General features: G+C 40.6%; 1 protein-coding gene across 6 annotated transcripts; it reads left to right on the forward strand.

Moving 5' to 3' along the window:
* Positions 1–845: 845 nt before the first annotated feature.
* cluha (clustered mitochondria (cluA/CLU1) homolog a) lies at positions 846–18,097 on the forward strand. 6 transcript variants are annotated; one of them, XM_083548507.1, is made up of 27 exons: positions 846–1,228; positions 4,527–4,720; positions 4,817–4,988; positions 5,091–5,234; positions 5,325–5,452; positions 6,545–6,699; positions 6,862–6,987; positions 7,478–7,625; positions 7,722–7,814; positions 7,899–8,179; positions 8,402–8,815; positions 9,281–9,690; positions 10,254–10,355; positions 10,435–10,535; positions 10,779–10,931; positions 11,010–11,072; positions 11,169–11,413; positions 11,681–11,765; positions 11,865–12,018; positions 12,330–12,469; positions 12,553–12,633; positions 12,714–12,839; positions 13,220–13,341; positions 13,432–13,525; positions 14,215–14,349; positions 14,461–14,534; positions 15,070–16,697. In XM_083548507.1, the coding sequence occupies exons 1-27, from the start codon at positions 1,096–1,098 to the stop codon at positions 15,197–15,199; spliced, it is 4,203 nt and encodes a 1,400-aa protein (XP_083404633.1). In that variant the 5' UTR covers positions 846–1,095; the 3' UTR covers positions 15,200–16,697. The 6 variants fall into 6 exon arrangements, with proteins under 6 accessions (XP_083404633.1, XP_083404634.1, XP_083404637.1 ...); XM_083548508.1 differs by having other exon boundaries at positions 853–1,228; positions 9,281–9,603; positions 15,070–18,097; XM_083548511.1 differs by lacking the exon at positions 846–1,228 and adding an exon at positions 2,018–2,119 and having other exon boundaries at positions 9,281–9,603; positions 15,070–18,097.
* Positions 18,098–18,267: the final 170 nt, after the last annotated feature.

Consider the following 18,267-nt stretch of genomic DNA (forward strand, 5'->3'; position numbering starts at 1 on the left):
AGTTTTAAATAAAACTAATTCCAAAACTACATGGCCCTGTGTGAAAAAGTGTTTGCCCCCTAAACCTAATAACTGGTTGGGCCGCCCTTAGCAGCAACAACTGCAATCAAGCGTTTGTGATGACTTGCAATAAGTCTGTTACAGCACTGTGGAGGAATTTTGTCCACTCATCTATGCAGAATTGTTGTAATTCAGCCACATTGGAGGGTTTTCGAGCATGAACCGCATTTTTAAGGTCATGCCACAGCATCTCAATAGGATTCAGGTCTGGACTTTGACTAGGCCACTCCAAAGTCTTTATTTTGTTTTTCTTCAGTCATTTAGAGGTGGACTTGCTGGTGTGTTTTGGATCAGAACCCAAGTTCGCTTCAGCTTGAGGTCACGAAGATGGCCGGATATTCTCCTTCAGGATTTACATCAGCGACGTTCTTTATATATATCACAGACAGACAGACAGACAGACAGACAGACAGACAGATAGATAGATAGATAGATAGATAGATAGATAGATAGATAGATAGATAGATAGATAGATAGATAGATAGATAGATAGATAAGTATTGGGACACCAGACAATTCCAGCCATATGTGGTAATTCCTTCACAAATTTGGTAAGTGTGTGAAGAATTAAAAAATAATTTTAAATAGTAAATGTGCATAGGAATCTGAGCAAAGTAATTCCATGTACATTTACTATTAAAAATATTTTTTAATTCTACACACACTTACCAAATTTGTGAAGGAATTACCACATATGGCTCCTAGCTGCTGGAGGAGACCTTAATTGAAGTCAAAATGAATTATTCTTTGGTTGAAATGTCCCGCTGCGCTTCCCGTAGCTCGCTGTGGGGCGGGACAAACACAAAGGCAGAGAGGTCAAGAGGAGGAGAAAGCACGTGGGTCTGTGTCCGGAGAGCTGTCCTTCTTCCTTCTGATGTGAACTTGTTTTTGTGCTGTGGATGTGTGTGTGCAGCTAGCTCACCTCTCTGACCGGACAACACCTACACACGCTACTCATTTACACATCTGACGTCCCCAAGCAACGGGTTTTCTGTTGCCTGAAAGCTGGTTGTTTGTAGAAAGAAAGATCACATCATGGTGAGCAAAACAGATGAGATGCCTGCACCATCAGTGCCGAACTGCTCCTCGGTGGAACTCGCGCACGAAGAAGGGACACCGAACAGCAAAGAGACCAACAAGAAGACACTGAAGGAGGGCTGTCCATGTGGTATGTGAGCTTTACAGCTGGTTTATCCGAGGGGGTATGGTGGGCGAAAAGCCGGCTAGATTGAACCCTAATGCGATCTGAGATAAGACAGAGAGCTGAAGTCCGTCTTGTGATCTTGTGGTGTTCGTGTTATCAAACTCATGTGATGCTGAACCAGAGATCAGATCAGAGATGTGGACACCGAGTTAATCGTATGCTCTGCTCAGTCACCTGGATAGCAAGCTAACACTGATAGTGACGTGGATGGAGCCTTTCATTAGTGGTGTGTTTTATTTATTCAGTTTTGCAGGCCATCGTTCATTCAGAAGATCATGTCAGAATGATCTCACTATGTTCACGAGGTGAAGTGTGGCAGATCATTAATCACTGCGACTTAAAGGTCTTTCGTTAGCATGAGCGCATCAGTAGTAGTCTACGTTTGTCCAAATATACTTGTATGTCCGCATATATTTGTGCGGATTGTGTCTCCACAAGTCTAATAACACGATTTCAGAGCGGACGTGTGCTGCGCACATGGTTTCCTACCAGCGCGCCGCTGCAAATGAACTGAAGGTCACCTTCATTGGAACGGACCAAATCTAGACACATAAATAGGGGTGTTTGTACTGACGCTTTCCTCTCAACGTCTCTTCACCAAGCTCTAACTGTTGTTAAGATCATGTCATTACGTGTAAAACTTCAAAAAACATAACTTCAGCGTCGTTACTCGGTCATGCTCTTCGGCTTTACTGTGCAGACTTGTTCCCCCTCCATCTCGTCTCCTCCTCTTGTCATTTTAACGTTTTTGACGGGCCTGACCGGGAAGCGGAAGTTGGTGCACATGGAAAGTCGTGGTGCATGTATGCCGATAGAAGGTTATTGCTACCTGTTCGGTGTAGAGCGATCATATCGGTGAGTGTTAGTTCTTTCTCAATCGGATTTCTTTACAGCGTTAAAGCATTTTTTTTTAAATATATATTTTACAAATCGCAGATCATCATCTTTTTGATTCCGCTTTAATTTTATTCGAGCGACCGGCCAAGTTATACAACTTAGCGCGCGCTGAGTTGGCTAGCAAGCATTCAGTGTCATTTCCCAAGGACCTTGGAAAAGCTGTGCTGTCGTTAGGGCTCGAAAAGGGGTTGATCACATAGAGGTGAGCTGCCTGATTCAGGCTCTGTGTGACATTACACGATCAGGTGATCACATCAGGGAAGCTGTTCATATAACAGGTGCAGATAAAGTACAAGATCTCATTCAATGTATTGCAGCAACTGCAGCTCAGATTGTGACCAGCATGGGTGTGTGTGTGTGTGTGTGTGGATTAGGGTTCACCTGTGTGTTTGCTTGTTAGACAATGAGAAGACGTTGTGTGTGGGAGGAGAGGGCTGTTTTGACAGGAGATTAGGCCAGTCAGCAGGAGGTCTTTCCCACACACTCTTCAGTGCAATAGCTTTCACCCATGATGCACTTGGTTGATCCATTTGAAGACAGAAGTTTGTCAGGTTTTATGCAGTTTGTAAACTACAGCTAGACAGCTGAGTCCTAACGTTTCTGCATTACTGTATGTGTGTTCATGAAGTTCTTGTCCAGATCATGACATGTACATGGCTTCCTAAACTTTATTGCAGTAGTATTTTGATTTTGGTTGAATGATTTATTGCCTTTTTTAACTCTAGATACCAAAAGCAAGACATGTGAAAAGAAAATGATTCTTTTGTTCATTCAGCCATTCAATTAAACGGTCAGAGTCTTCTATAATATATAATGTGTGTAGTGAATTGAATAAGGGGACGCTGTTTAAAATGGTCTAAATCATTAAAAGAAGGCACCGTGGTCACTCCTTGAATGATTTACTATTGATGACTGACCTGCTTGTTTCAAGATAACACTGAACATTCTAGTTAAGATTCTCCTCAGTGAGACTTCTTGCCTGAAACTAAGAAAATGATGTGAAGAGAATTTCAACATTTTCTATAGAAAAACAAAAGGTGTGTACACATGCGCTTCTATCACATCTGCTTCTTTTCAGGGGAAATGATTAAATTAAAGTCATGTCTGTTTATCCTGATCGTGTTGCCGTTCTCATGTAAAACGAAGGGGTTATTGGTCAGGAGTGAAGTGGGTGCAGGGCAGATGGACTTCACTCAGACCACTGGGAGGGGACAGAAGTGCGCAGGGATTGCCTCGGGAGTTGTGCAATGTGGAGGTGAACTTACCCCATGCACACTTTGCTCTATTTGTAAAGCCAAATAGGCCTATTTTGCAATTTGTACGTTCTGGTTTTTAATAATGCTGGAGGCTCTTTAAAATCCTTGAAGCAGTGATACTAGCTTTTGTTGGAGAGGCAATATGTTATGTATATTATATATATTTAAATGTGTGTGTGTGTGTGTGTGTGTGTGTGTGTATGTGTATATATATCTCCAATATAAATAGTTTCTTCATCTCCGGCAACTATGTGCATTTTTCCAGTCCAGACTTAGGCTCCGCCCCATCAGATGCAAAGCTGCTTAAACGGCAGCTTTTAAGCTGTTTATAGCTTAAAAGCGAGTATTGTTATGGGTGAAGAAAGGATGCAGAAAGGATTGTCAATAATGTATTGGAATAATATTTGCAGATTTGGCTACTCGTTGCAAACAGCCCTGAAAACAAATTGTTTGTTTAAGCTTTAAAGTGATTCACTGTTGTGCGATTTGTATAAAAGCCACATTTCTGACATTTAAAATTATGATTGTTCTCTGTGTACGTGTGTGACCTTTTCTCTTATCCAGCACTTGTTATATTTGTTTGATTTACACCCTGTGTGTAAGGAGATGCCTAATGTTTGTTGCTAGAGCCTTGACCCCTTGACTGGTTACCTTGAGGGCAGTCAAGGACAAGTTGCATTTGTCTGAAAGCAAACAGGGGGCCTTCTCTGGCCCTGGCTATGTTATAACAAAAACAGATTTGGTGTAGTTGCGAGTTGGATAAAGTGAAATTTTTCCTCCAGCTTTGAAGCAGCAGTCTAGTCTGTGTACAAGGAATATGCAGGGTTTTGTGGGAGATTAATTAGAACAGATTCGGAGCACTGGGAATGGATTAGGGGTTCTGGTGTGGATGTAGGCAGCTGTGGAGTTTGTCTGGAATGTTGACATTCTTAAAAAGAGCAGCTGCTACTTTTTTTTGAAAGATCTCTCTTTGAACAGTCTTGTTGAGCTCCATAGGGGCTGTGGAGACGGTAAAGTGTGGCTTGGCAAGTGATGAGTTTTATTTTTATTTATTTATTTATTTAAAAAAAAATTTTTTATGCAATCCTGAATGCTACTTTCCTCCATAGCACATAGTGCAGCTACAGCAGTAATGAATGGTGACGGAGGACATGACCACACTGAGGAGACAGAGTCCAAGCAGGACGGCAGCACAGATCCTGATGCCAGTGATGACTCCAATGAACAGGAAGTGATCGTGATTCAGGACACTGGCTTTACCGTAAAGATTCAGGCACCTGGCATCGAGCCGTTTGACTTGCAGGTACATATGCTCTGGTCTTGCTTTTAAAAACAGAAATGTGAAAATAATTTTTTTTTTTCATTATTATGTTAAAACACTCTCTGGTTTCCTATTCAGGTGTCACCACAGGAAATGGTGCAGGAGATCCACCAAGTGCTTATGGACCGAGAAGATACCTGTCATCGCACTTGTTTTTCTCTGCAGCTCGATGGCAACGTGCTGGACAACTTTGCTGAGTTAAAGTCTATTGAGGGCCTTCAGGAGGGATCCCTGCTCAAAGTGGTGGAAGGTATATTCCATAAAGTAGAGTGATTTTACCAAATTGATAGATTTTTATTTATTTTTATCTTTTTTAACCTGAGCAGTATTTGTTTTGACTTTCACTTTTCAGAACCTTACACGGTGCGCGAGGCTCGCATTCACGTTCGTCACATAAGAGACCTGTTAAAGAGTCTGGATCCCTCTGATGCTTACAACGGAGTAGACTGCAACTCTCTGTCCTTCCTCAGTGTCTTCACAGATGGAGATCTTGGAGGTGTGTGTAACAGTTCATTCACTTGCCAGCAGTAACAGCTGCAGCCAGATCTGCTTTGGTTTGATGCCCAGTGTGTTCTCACTCCTACAGATAGTGGCAAGCGTAAAAAGAAGGGCAATGAGCTCGAACAGATTGACTGTACTCCTCCTGAACACATCCTGCCTGGCAGCAAAGAGCGCCCCCTAGTCCCCCTCCAGCCACAGAACAAAGACTGGAAGGTAAGAATCAACCTGCTTTCTTGCCAGCAAGCAACTAACTGACCATTCATTCTGTATGCATGTGAAAGTTAATTCTATTAAAGTGTGATGCTGTAAATGAAATCCAAACGAATTGCCTCGAACAGTTTCTTTAACTGAGCCTGTGGACACGTTTCTTAATCCCTCTTTAATCCCAACCAGCAGTTGTTTCCTATTTACATTCTGTTGCACAAAACTGAAGAAAATTTATTTTCATATTCAACTGCTCATTAAAAGTGTATAGTTGTAGATTCGGAAGGAAGTTGGCAGAAAGCATTAGAGGCTGAGATAGAAGAGCTAGATAGCTGTTCTGATCTACTATTGTATCCAGTATAAAGCTAACGCATTTGAAGTTGGTACACAGTTTTCACACTGATTAGCATTAGAAGCTACATATGGCTGAATTATTATTATTTTTTTTTCCCTCACCCTTAAACCCATATGTGCTTGTTGATCAAATCATTCCAGATTTAGTCACTGCTTTTATCTGTGGGATTTTGTGTTCTTTCAGTCACACATTCATTCCTGGGGTGAAAAGTCTGATTCAGTCAGTCTTCCTGTTCAACCCAAAAGTGTTTATTTGGGGTTTAAAGTCAGTGATCTGTCCAAGACAATCGATTTCTTCCACTTCAACCATTGCAAACCATGCTTTAATGGCGCATGCTTTGTGCACAGGGATATTGTCTTGCGCGAATGAGGTTCTCATTGAATATGTAACAAAAAAACATAGCATATTTTTCCTGAAGGCACATTTAGCGGTCTTATAATTATGTGCTTTTAACTTTGTGGAAACAGTTTTGGGGAAGAGCCACAAAAAGTTTCTAACAAGTTTTTCATCTACTTGTATCTGTAATGTGTATCTTCTTCTCTTGCTTATCTGTAAAAGCAGCGGACAACAGCAGTTTCTTCACACCCTCAAATGACAAAGCAACATGAGCAGCGTGTAACTTCCTAGTGTGAATGTGTGGTCGTTAGGCAAAACAACTAACATACAGTAACTCTCAGCTCTTTTGCGTGTCTCGTTATTGCCTGACATGACCATTCACCTGTTTCTCTAATGTACTCCATCTTCAGCCACTTCAGTGCCTCAAGGTCCTCACAATGAGTGGCTGGAACCCTCCGCCTGGCAACAGGAAGATGCACGGAGACCTCATGTACCTGTACATAGTGACTGTAGAAGAGCGACACGTCAGCCTCACCGCCTCCACGCGCGGATTCTACCTCAACCAGTTAGTATAAGCCGGCTTTTCTTTTTTTTTAAATAGCATCATCCCCCTCTTAGTTGTTCTTTTTCTGGATTGTTTATATAACGTTCCATTCTTCCATCATTCTAAATTTATCTCAGCTATTGTTGTTCCGTATGGTGTATAATTATAATTTTGCTTGTTCAGGTCAACTACATACAATTTCAACCCTAAGCCTGCCAACCCCAGCTTTCTGAGCCACTCGCTGGTGGAACTGCTGAGTCAGATCAGCCCGGCCTTTAAGAAGAACTTCACTGCACTGCAGAAGAAAAGGTTAGAGTTTTATTTAATTTGCCCAGTTTCAAGAATGATGTTATAAATAAGTTTTCCAAACTACTCAAAACTATACATTTTTTTAGTAAATTTCTTTTATCCACTGCACTGCAGAAAAACATAAAAAAAAAAAAAAGTGTAATAAAAAAATATTTTCTTGCAACAAATCACAAGCAGGTCGACATTGTGCACCATTTTGCTTTCAAGGTGTTGATCTGATATAAAAGTTGTTGGCTAACTACGGTTTTATATAAATGGGTCGGTGATGTGGTGAATAATTTTTAGCTTTTGAGTATTTCAAACTGCTTGGTGTGATCCTTATTATCCAGTGGAAATACACCTGAATGTTTTCTTGGAAAAAAATCCTTCAGTGGAAACACCTGTATTTCACCACATATAGTGTGTAATTAATTCTAACCCTTTCACCTTCTCTCATTGTCCGCCTTCCTTAAGGCAAACAAAGAAATAACTTGAACTTATTACTTTACAGAGTCCAAAGACATCCATTTGAGAGAATAGCCACACCATTCCAGGTGTATAACTGGACTGCTCCCCAGATTGATCATGCCATGGACTGTGTGAGGGCAGAGGATGCTTACACCTCCCGTTTGGGATATGAGGAACACATACCTGGCCAGGTCAGTTATACATGATTTGCCAGTTTGTGTAATTATTGGATGTTGGTGCACTTAAGAGAGTAGTCTTGTTATTAAAACTTCTATTCTTTGCTGTAGACCAGAGACTGGAATGAAGAGCTCCAGACAACAAGAGAACTCTCGCGGAAGAACCTGCCTGAGCGTTTGCTGAGAGAGCGAGCTATTTTCAAGGTAAGTGTCCAAAGAACAAGATGAGATTTCTGCTAGACCAGAGTAGCTTCTGTGTTTCAGGATTAAAATCCAAATGTCTTTCAGGTTCATAGTGACTTCGCCGCAGCAGCAACGCGAGGTGCTATGGCTGTGATTGACGGAAACGTGATGGCCATCAATCCTGGTGAGGAGACGCGAATGCAGATGTTCATCTGGAATAACATCTTCTTCAGCTTGGGCTTTGATGTCCGTGATCACTACAAAGAGTTAGGAGGAGATGCTGCAGCACACACCGCCCCCACCAATGACCTGAATGGAGTGAGAGCGTATGGTGCAGTCGATGTTGAGGGACTTTACACGCTGGGTACCGTGGTTGTCGACTACAGGTAGATATGCACAAATTTCTCCTTCATATTTCTTTATAGTGGGTTACGGCACATTACGATGAATCTTCTTGCATTAAAACAGATGGAATATATTTATTAAAGGGGACTTCATTGTACTCTGCAAGTCACTCTGGATAAGTGCGTGTGCCAAACACTGTAAACTAGCGTTTTACCTGAAAAGCTAATTTTATATTATCAATAAATTTCTTTGCTGAATTACAGGGGCTACCGGGTCACGGCCCAGTCTATCATCCCTGGCATCCTTGAGCGTGAACAAGAACAGAGCGTCATCTATGGCTCCATTGACTTTGGAAAGACCGTGGTGTCCCACCCTAAGTACCTGGAACTACTTGAGAAGACTAGCCGGCCTCTGAAGGTGCAGCGTCACGCTGTCCTTAACGAGAAGGACGTAGCTGTGGAGCTCTGCTCGTCTGTCGAGTGCAAGGGTATCATCGGCAACGACGGGCGCCACTACATCTTGGATCTGCTACGCACTTTTCCTCCTGACCTCAACTTCCTGTCTGTGGATGAGGAGGCGCTAAACCCTGAGAGCCAGAAACAGGGCTTTCCTCGTCAGCATCGCCACCGCCTGGCCTGTCTGCGCCAGGAACTCATCGAGGCCTTTGTAGAGCACAGGTATGCTTCCACTCGCTGTTCTTTTTGAAGGAATCTAATGATATGCAAATCCTACCAGATGAACAGGTACATGTCAGTCCTTTGGGTAATCGTTGAATAATCTTTCGTTTTTCTTAGTTGACTTATTTCAATTGAGTAAGTTTTTAATCCCTTTTATGAGCCAGAGCTGTGATCAGTAGATGTCCTATAGATTATTTAAACCTAATATTTCAAGATTGTCAGTGACATTATTAGGGTTGTGCAATATATTACATTGTGTGTGTCTCCTTATTTTTATTTTGTATTTTTTTATTTCCCTTTCGAACGAATTTTTTAAAGAAAGAACACCATCTTGTATGCTTTTTTTAAACCAGGGAAAAGTATAATTCGATCAGATTACTGATTACTTTGTATGGTTTGTAAGGCTTACTGTTTTACAAAATACAGACATTGGTATGACTCATCAGCTTAAACTTTGTGCCGAAGGTATCTCCTTTTCATGAAGATGGCAGCTCTCCAGCTAATGCAGCACAAAGCAAATAAGGATGGCAAGGCTGCAGCCTTGCCTGAGAACACAACAGCCGAACCTGAGAGTACGCCAGCGTCGGCTACTGAGGCTTCTGTGAACATTGCAGAGACAGCAGTACCGACCTCTGTCTCACCAACTTCCCCCAAATCCACGCAGACACCCGAGGCAGCCGAGCCCCAGCAAGCTACAGCTACAGAAAACTCTGCAGTAACCACTAATGGTACATTGGGTGCTGATGGTCCAGAACACCACAGTGGAGGCTGTGACAGTCCTCTGGAGGGTAAGGAGGCCCTTGAAACTATACCAGGATTAGCTCAAGCTAAAGAGCTGGCTGAATCTTTAGCAGCAGAAGATGGATCTGGGATTGGTACGTCATGCGAACGGCTGAACCTGAGCTGTGAGAAATGGAAGCACACTGCTAACAGAGATGCAACATGGTTTTTCCTTCTGCTGCATTCGCTTACTTTTAGTCTTTTTTTTTAGTCTGTCCCTGTACATGTATCACATGCAATTTGTATTGCATTTCTTAGTGCTTTGCCGGTTATTTCTGGTACTACATCAGCATCTCTCAGTTAATGTGCGTGCTCCTGTTCCTGTTCAAGGCTCATTTATAGGGAAAAATCCCAAGAATTGGCATGATAATAATGTCTGTCTGTTTTAATTCCCTTTGATTTCCAATCAAACTCTCCATAACTATTCATTAATGATGAAATTAACTGAAGATCTCACTTGTGGTTTGAATAATGATGTTGATTGTGGGGCCTCAAAGATTTTAATCCTGCTAATCATTTTATAATTTGATCTGTTTGGTACTAATTCTCACTCTTTTATTGTCTGACTGGTGTGGGTTTGAATAGAATGTGAATGGTGCGTGTTAGTTATAGTGAAATGTTTATAACCTCTGCATTTTTGTCTGTGGACTGGAAACAGACCCCAAAAGCCGAGAGGTCGTCCTGAATGCCTGCAAAGCGGTGGGCTCCATCAGCAACACTTCCTTTGACATTCGCTTTAACCCAGACATCTTCTCCCCAGGTATGAAAAATAAGCATTTTCCGGTTCTGATGTTTTTAAATCGATATGAGCAGCTATGGTGAGCTCTCGTGTTTTATAGGAGTGCGTTTTCCAGAAGAGAGTGCTGAAGACATTCAGAAACAGAAGCAGCTTCTCAAAGATGCAGCAGCCTTCCTGGTGTCTTGTCAGATCCCAGCTTTGGTAAGTAAAGTTTACTAAAATAGGGGGAAACACATACTCAGCACTCTAGCGTACTAGGGTTCTCTTTATAGTACCTCGTGCCAAAAAAAAGGCATCCAGTCTGTTTGGTGTTTCCTTAAGGTATTCTATCGCCCCCATGACCAGGATAAATCTTGAAAAGTTGCTGGTGAAAAGTGAAGAAATTAATGGATAGTATGTATGTAAATTAAAAAATTGGTTACACCTTGATTTCTCCTCCTGCAGATAAAAGACTGTTTAGACCACACTGCCCTGCCAATGGATGGAGCCACGTTAACCGAGGCTCTCCATCAGCGTGGTATCAATGTGCGCTACCTTGGCAGCGTGCTGGAGTTTCTGGACAAGATGCCTGCAAAACCACAGCTTGATCATTTCTATGTAAATAATAATTCTATCTTCTCTTTTGTTGCTTGATATGATGCTGGTGCTGATCTATTTTTCTCTTTCTCATTACAGAGAATAGGAATCACTGAACTGATCACAAGATGCACCAAACATATATTTAAGACTTACCTTCAGGTGAGCTCTCGGCTATCGTAAACTAGGAAATATTTAGGCATGTACTGTTCTAAGAAAATGTACTTATACACTTATTTGTGTCTGTGCAAACTGTAGGGTGTCGAGCTTTCAGCCCTGTCTGCTGCAGTAAGCCACTTCCTGAACTGCTTCCTGAGCTCTTTCCCAGAGGCTGTGGCTCACCTGCCTGCGGACGAGCTGGTCTCACGCAAGAAAAACAAGAAGAGACGGAACAGAGTGCCTGGAGGAGGAGACAACACCGCTTGGGCCAGCCTGACCCCCAGCGAACTGTGGAAGAACATCAGCACAGAGGCTCGCACTTATTACCACTTCGCTCTACAGTGGTGAGCGACCATTAGAAAATTACTGTATTGTGGAAGTAGTAACAAGTATCTTTATTTACAGTTGGACCTAAATGTAATTCCTTATGCATCCTATTGATATAGCATACAATAGTGTGACCTTTTTGCTGAAAAAAAATTAGGTTGTTCTCATAGTCTGCATTATTCATCAAATGCATCCTACATTTGCACTTAAAATTAAAAAAGCGTAAGCAAGTGAATTTTATTTTATTTTTTTAATACAATTGTATGCTCTGTTTCTTTTGGCAGTGAGAGTGTAGACCAGGCAGTAGAGAAATATAGCCTGCAAAAAACCACACTCCTGAGGGAAATCTCCATTAAAACTGGCATCCAGGTAATACTTATATCGATCTTCCTCTTTTAGTGAATGTCTCTGTGTGGTAGATGGATACTCGGGTCTGCAGTGAGGCATTGCTTTGTGCTGTCTCTGCAGATCCTGATAAAGGAGTACAACTTCGATAGCCGCCACAAGCCGGCTTTCACAGAGGAAGACATCCTGAACATCTTCCCAGTCGTTAAGCACGTCAACCCTAAAGCCTCCGATGCCTTTCATTTCTTCCAGAGTGGACAAGCCAAAGTCCAGCAAGGTAATCAAGAAAAGTATAGGTTATGTTAAAATGTCCTGCAGATTTAATTTTAAAGGATTAGTCAGGATACGTTTGGTGATACTTTCGTCAGTTCATTTCTTCTTATTTTAAGAATATTAGAATAAGAAATCTAAGTATTTAGTATTTCTGTAGAGTTTATAACTATTTTATTATTTGTATATTTGCTTCACATAAATTTAGATTCATGAATTTAGAAATCATGAAATATTTAGTTTTTTTGGGGGGATGGTCTACAGCCTCTTGTATCATGTATCATCTTATGTAAGTGGGTCTCCCCCATGCATCCTTAGGTTACCTTAAGGAAGGATGTGAGCTAATCAACGAGGCCTTGAACCTTTTCAACAACGTGTACGGAGCCATGCACGTAGAAATCTGTGCCTGTCTGCGCCTCCTGGCTCGCCTCAATTACATCATGGGAGACCACCCTGAGGTCCATCCTTTTTTTTTTTTTTTTTCAACTCTTTACATCTCTTTAAAAAAACATTTCTTATACTAAATGGCTTTCTTTTACAGGCCCTCAGTAACCAGCAGAAAGCTGTCCTGATGAGTGAGAGAGTGTTGGGTATTGAGCATCCTAACACCATTCAGGAATATGTGAGTGTTTGAAGTAATCATCAATAAATTGTTGATGCGTTAGAATTTGAGTGACATTTATTTATATATATTTATTTCAGATGCACTTGGCTCTGTACTGCTTTGCTAATGGTCAGCTGTCCACTGCACTGAAGCTGCTTTACCGTGCTCGCTATCTCATGCTGTTAGTGTGTGGAGAGGACCATCCTGAGATGGCTCTGCTAGATGTAAGTTATAAAGGAATTATGTGGGCAATACTGTGATTTTTTTTTTAAGAAATCTTATACTTTGTCACTAAATGGTTTACCAAATGTAGGAGACATATTGGCACCTTGGAATGTTTAATTCACACAGTTACATTTTTAGATGTTCAACCATAAAGTTTTTACATTTGTAACAAAATTGCATGTAAATGTCTCATGTAAATAGCATTTATCTTTGCTCATTTTCTCTTTGATTACTTCCTTGTCCAGAGATTTGCATATTCTCTTTGTTTCCCAGGGTTCCTTAGGTTTCTTTTGAGGTCTCACGATTTTTTGATTTTCAGTGTCCAATGTATAATTCTGAACAAAAAAACCCTGTATGTTTTCTGTCTTTTTTTTTACAGAGCAACATTGGCCTGGTGCTACATGGGGTGATGGAGTATGACCTCTCACTGCGCTTCCTAGAAAATGCCTTGGCCATCAATTCCAAATACCATGGACCCCGATCCTTAAAAGTTGCCCTCAGGTATAGGTAGTGTTAGTTATCAGAGAGAAACCTTGCTAAATTGGGTTTTTACTCCTCCCTGATGTTCTCTCTGCATGCATTTCTGTGCAGTCACCACCTTGTGGCTCGGGTGTATGAGAGCAAGGCTGAGTTCCGTTCAGCTCTGCAGCATGAGAAGGAGGGCTACACCATTTATAAGAACCAGGTACAATTTTGCACAAACGCACAGGGTTAGCGGGGTTGATGAGCTATTTTTATGTACAGTATCAATTGTTTAGGACTACTATACTATAATAAAACTAAATCTATGAATAGTGTCTACATACACTACAAGAATAAAAGTATTAGGAGCTTGAGTGCACAACGACAGTTATATGAAGATATGGTTCACATGGGTTGGAGTGGAAGATTTTAAATAGCCTGCTACAGAGCTCTGACCTCAACCCTACTGAACACTTTCAGTTGAATTGGATTGAATTTACAATAACTCAGAGAATTGAGAATAAATGTGAAATGGGATGTAAAAAAAAAAAAAAAGCACACGAGTCTTGTGGTCCAGCGCGCGCTCTCTCTCTCTCTCTCTCTCTCTCTCTCTCTCTCTCTCTCTCTCTCTCTCTCTCTCTCTCTCTCTCTCTCTCTCTCTCTCTCTCTCTCTCTCTCTCTCTCTCTCTCTCTCTCTCTCTCTCTCTCTCTCTCTCTCTCTCTCTCTCTCTCTCTCTCTCTCTCTCTCTCTCTCTCTCTCTCTCACTCACACACACACACACACACACACACACAACCCCCAACACACACACTCCAAATATATTAATTAGTAGATTAAACAAACCGCCACTACAATAAGTTGTTTTTATGTTTGGTGAACTCTTATGAGAAATGCGACGTAAATCTTCTTAGGTCGGTGAAGCTCATGAAAAGACCAAGGAGAGTTCAGAGTACTTGAAGTACCTCACCCAGCAGGCTGTGGCCCTACAGAGAACCATGAATGAGATCTACAAGAACGGTTCTAATGCCAGCATTATGCCTCTCAAAGTAAGTTTGCCATTTTCTCAGTATTTATACAATGTGTTATACAGTTGTTAGTAGTTGGCTACAAGTTGAATTTCCATGCTGGTTTATTTATCTTTTTGGTTTTTTTTGCAGTTCACAGCTCCAAGCATGGCCAGTGTCCTGGAGCAGCTGAATATTATTAATGGCATCATCTTTATTCCTCTCAGGTAGGATTAGCAACATTAAAACACTTTAACTCATTTGAATATGCACTGATTGTGCTATATTTGTGTTAAACACAAGTTTATGGGCTCTGATCTGTTTCTTTAACACAGTTAATTGTTTTACAAGGGGGAAAAATTAGGGACCTAATGTTCCAATCTGTAAAAAGATATGATTGTGCAGTTTGTAGCAGCCTAGAGAAGGTTTTGCATTCTATTGCTACTTCTCCATAACTAGAAGAAAGATACAGGTGCTGTTGGCTCACACTTCCATTGTCAACATGTTATAATTACAGCTGCTCAAAGTTGTTTCATTAACACTTTGGGTGTTGTTGTTTTTTTCGTGCATTGTTGCATACAGTGTCGGATTTAGGATTTTTCTTTTGATAAAAAATGCAAGCAGTTTATTTAAATTAATTGCTCTGTGCATCATCCATCGTCCTTAGATAGGGGTTTTGGGAAAAGTAATCGGATCTTGCCTGATTTAAATTACTAGCTATATTTGTAATAGTAATTGTAACAAATTCTTTACGCCTTGTAGCCAAAAGGACTTGGAGACCCTGAAGGCAGAAGTCCAGCGCAGACAGCAATTACAAGACTCTGGAAAGAGTGAGGAACGTCAGGAGAACGGTCAGCTGGCACTGGACGACAAAATTCCCATCGATGATTAATCCCACACACACACGCATACCCTGTAGCAGGGGAGGCCATGATGCAACAGTCATCTGCTTGAACCTGTAGAACTGAGAACTAAGCTGTGTAACTTAAACGAATATATATGAGCTTAAAGCGGAGGGAACAGACAGGGAAAATGTACAGCAAGTGGTACAGTGAAAAAGCACGGAACCAGTGTTTAATGCAGGTAGTCAAAGGGACCGACTGTGGCTCTCTTGTTGTTACTGTTTTCCTGCCAGTTTGCTGGTGACCAAGAATAGCCATGACTTTGTATGCTAGAGCCTTATCCATTCACCCATCCATCCATCCATTCATCAAGCCATCCATCCGTCCATTTTCACATCTCGCAGTCCATTTTATTGTGCTGAGGTCTCATGATCTCATCTCCTTCTCATTAGAAGTTTACAAGTCCAGGCTTCTAAATTCAATGTGAGCTTCAGTGAAGATGAAGCCCAACACCACCACTTTCTCTCACCACTATCCGCGATCTCAGGTGATTCCTACACCTCCCTAAATGTGACCGGAATTCAGAAAGATGCACAAGAAATAAGAAGGAGGTTTCAGAATGTACAGGCCTCAAAACTAGCTTTCAAAGACCAGTTACAAATAAGAGTCCCGTTATATACCGCACCATTAACATACTAAGTGGTGGCTGCCGAGTCTTCACGATGTTAAGGATGCGTGTTCTCATCTAGAGCTTTCCAGATCAATCACAGATGTTCTGTAAAAGTTAACCTAATCTTTTTCTTTCTTTTTTTTGTAATGGTACGTATCTGGGGGGAAATTAAAGCCATTTTATATCCTTCATCAAAACCAGTTATTTTATGCTTTGTCTATTTTATAGAGATATATTTAAAAGATGTATATGTCTGTGAGGTGTGACAAAGTTGAATTATGTTGATCAAAAAGGTGCAGGTTCAAAAGGTCTTGATCGTTTAAATGTTATTCCTTTGCGCGCGCGCGCGCGTGCGTGCGTGTGTGTGTGTTATACTAGTGCAGAGATCTTGACAGGATGCCTCTACAGCTACCACTGCTGCTGTGACAAAATCATTGTAATCATATTTTTTCTACATATAGTTATAACCATGGACTCGCTAGCGCAGACTTGAATGGAAAAAAACGGTATTTTCCACTTTAATAGTAATTATTGCACATGCTAAAGTGTATCTGACAGACTGGACTTTTTTCACACTGATAAGTTTTTGTGCAATGTATCATTCATTTCCAGCACTACATGACCTGGTCCTGTATTACATCTTTCCCTTTTACCAGTATTTAGCAAACTTTTCCAAACCTGGCACCAGAAATGGAGTGATAGAGGCTGCTTTAGTGTAATGTACGGAAAAAAAACAACACAATGAAAGGACAAATGCTGTGCTTGCCTGTATAAATGCTGCCCGGCTCTACCTTCCAAATGCCAAACTTTTGCTGTGATAAATGTACGAATTAAAAGCAATAGAAATGCTGAAACTGGCCTTCTATATGCTGCAGTAATCTGCGCTTAAAGGGAAGACCGATTACTACACTGATTGTGTGTGTTTGTTTTTTTTCTTTTCTCCTTATGAAAAAAAAATGGGCTTCTAAGAACAGGGAAGGAGTTATTAGATGTTTTATTGCTAATGAACGAAACAGTGGAGCAAATCACCCAATGTGTGAGATTTGTGCCTGTATAGGCTTTGAAATGGAACCTGGCTGGTATGTGTTTTGTCTTTGTATGCCTTCCAGAGATTTAAAAATCTTGATTAGGATCACTGTTCCTTTTTGCCTTTGCTTTAACCTTTGCTTTAACCTTTGCTTACCAGTGCTGACGAAAGTGCAGTGCTGTATTCTGGGCTTGTTTCAGGCTGCAGTACTCTTTGTAGCCACTAAGGTGTGTTCTAGTCTAATAAAGACTCTTGGCGCTCAACTTGCAACTGATCATAAACACCATTTCTACTAGAACACAAGGCATCACCTCAATGTTAAACTCTGTTAATTCAATTGCTTTCAAGTAGAAGTTCAGTAGGCTTGATGAATAAACTTTTTCAGAGTCCCATAGTTCTATATGGCAGGACTATATAACAATTGTATAATCCCTTCATAACAGCTGAAATGTTTGTACACATATTTGATTGTCATTGGTATGCAAGAAAAATGTCTGTTATTCATTCATAGTTCCTAGTTATTTTGTTTGCATTACATTGATGAAACTAGTGCAATAGAAAACTCTCATCTGCATCTTTAGTTTGTATGGGTTCTTTTTTTATATATATATATATATATATAGACAAAGAGGATGAGATGCAGTTTACAAACAATCTTACAGTTTTAAAATCAGAGATGTCTGTCTTTTCAGGTTTGCTGTTTTGAAATGTGTTCTGCATTTGCAAAGGTGGATCTGGAAAATTTGCATATAAAAAGAAATCTAATATTTAAAAAAAACAATAACAAAGCTTCAGATTTTCAATCTGATAAACTATTTATTGCACCACACACACACATCACATTTTCAGAATGTGCTACAAACCAATTAACATAATACAATCAGAACAATCCCATGGTTCCTGGTAAAGCTTTGCTATTTACTTGTATGTATATGATCTGATGTTATCTCCAAGCTCAACTATAAATCTTGAAAATCATCTGTCATCGAAAAAGCCACCAGTACTGCTTTTAGACACAGTGTCTGTTGAGTTCTCTTACTGTAGTTTGCTGTCTAACCCATTCTCGTACTCAAACCTTTTTGTTTTCCTTCTGTTTTGAATATCTAAACCTGGAAAATCTGTCCAGACCATTGTGTCTGCCTCTTTCTCTCTTTTTTTTAAACCTGTTTGTTGTGCTCCATAAATAATAATCTAATTATTTTTGATTGGATTATGCTTTTGTATTAAAAGAAATAAAGAATCTAGCAAATACAGAGTGGTTTTGGTGAGGTTTACCAGTCTACAGTTGTTGTTTAAACATGTATTGTCCAGACCTTCAAACGTTACTGCAGATCTGCATGCAAAGGCTCAGTAATTACTAATAAAGATTTATTATATTTAATATAATCTTACTACAGTCAACTGAAGACATGTTTTATGTC

The sequence above is a fragment of the Silurus aristotelis genome (genome assembly GCF_946808225.1).
Source record: "Silurus aristotelis genome assembly, chromosome: 8".
NCBI lineage: Eukaryota > Metazoa > Chordata > Actinopteri > Siluriformes > Siluridae > Silurus > Silurus aristotelis.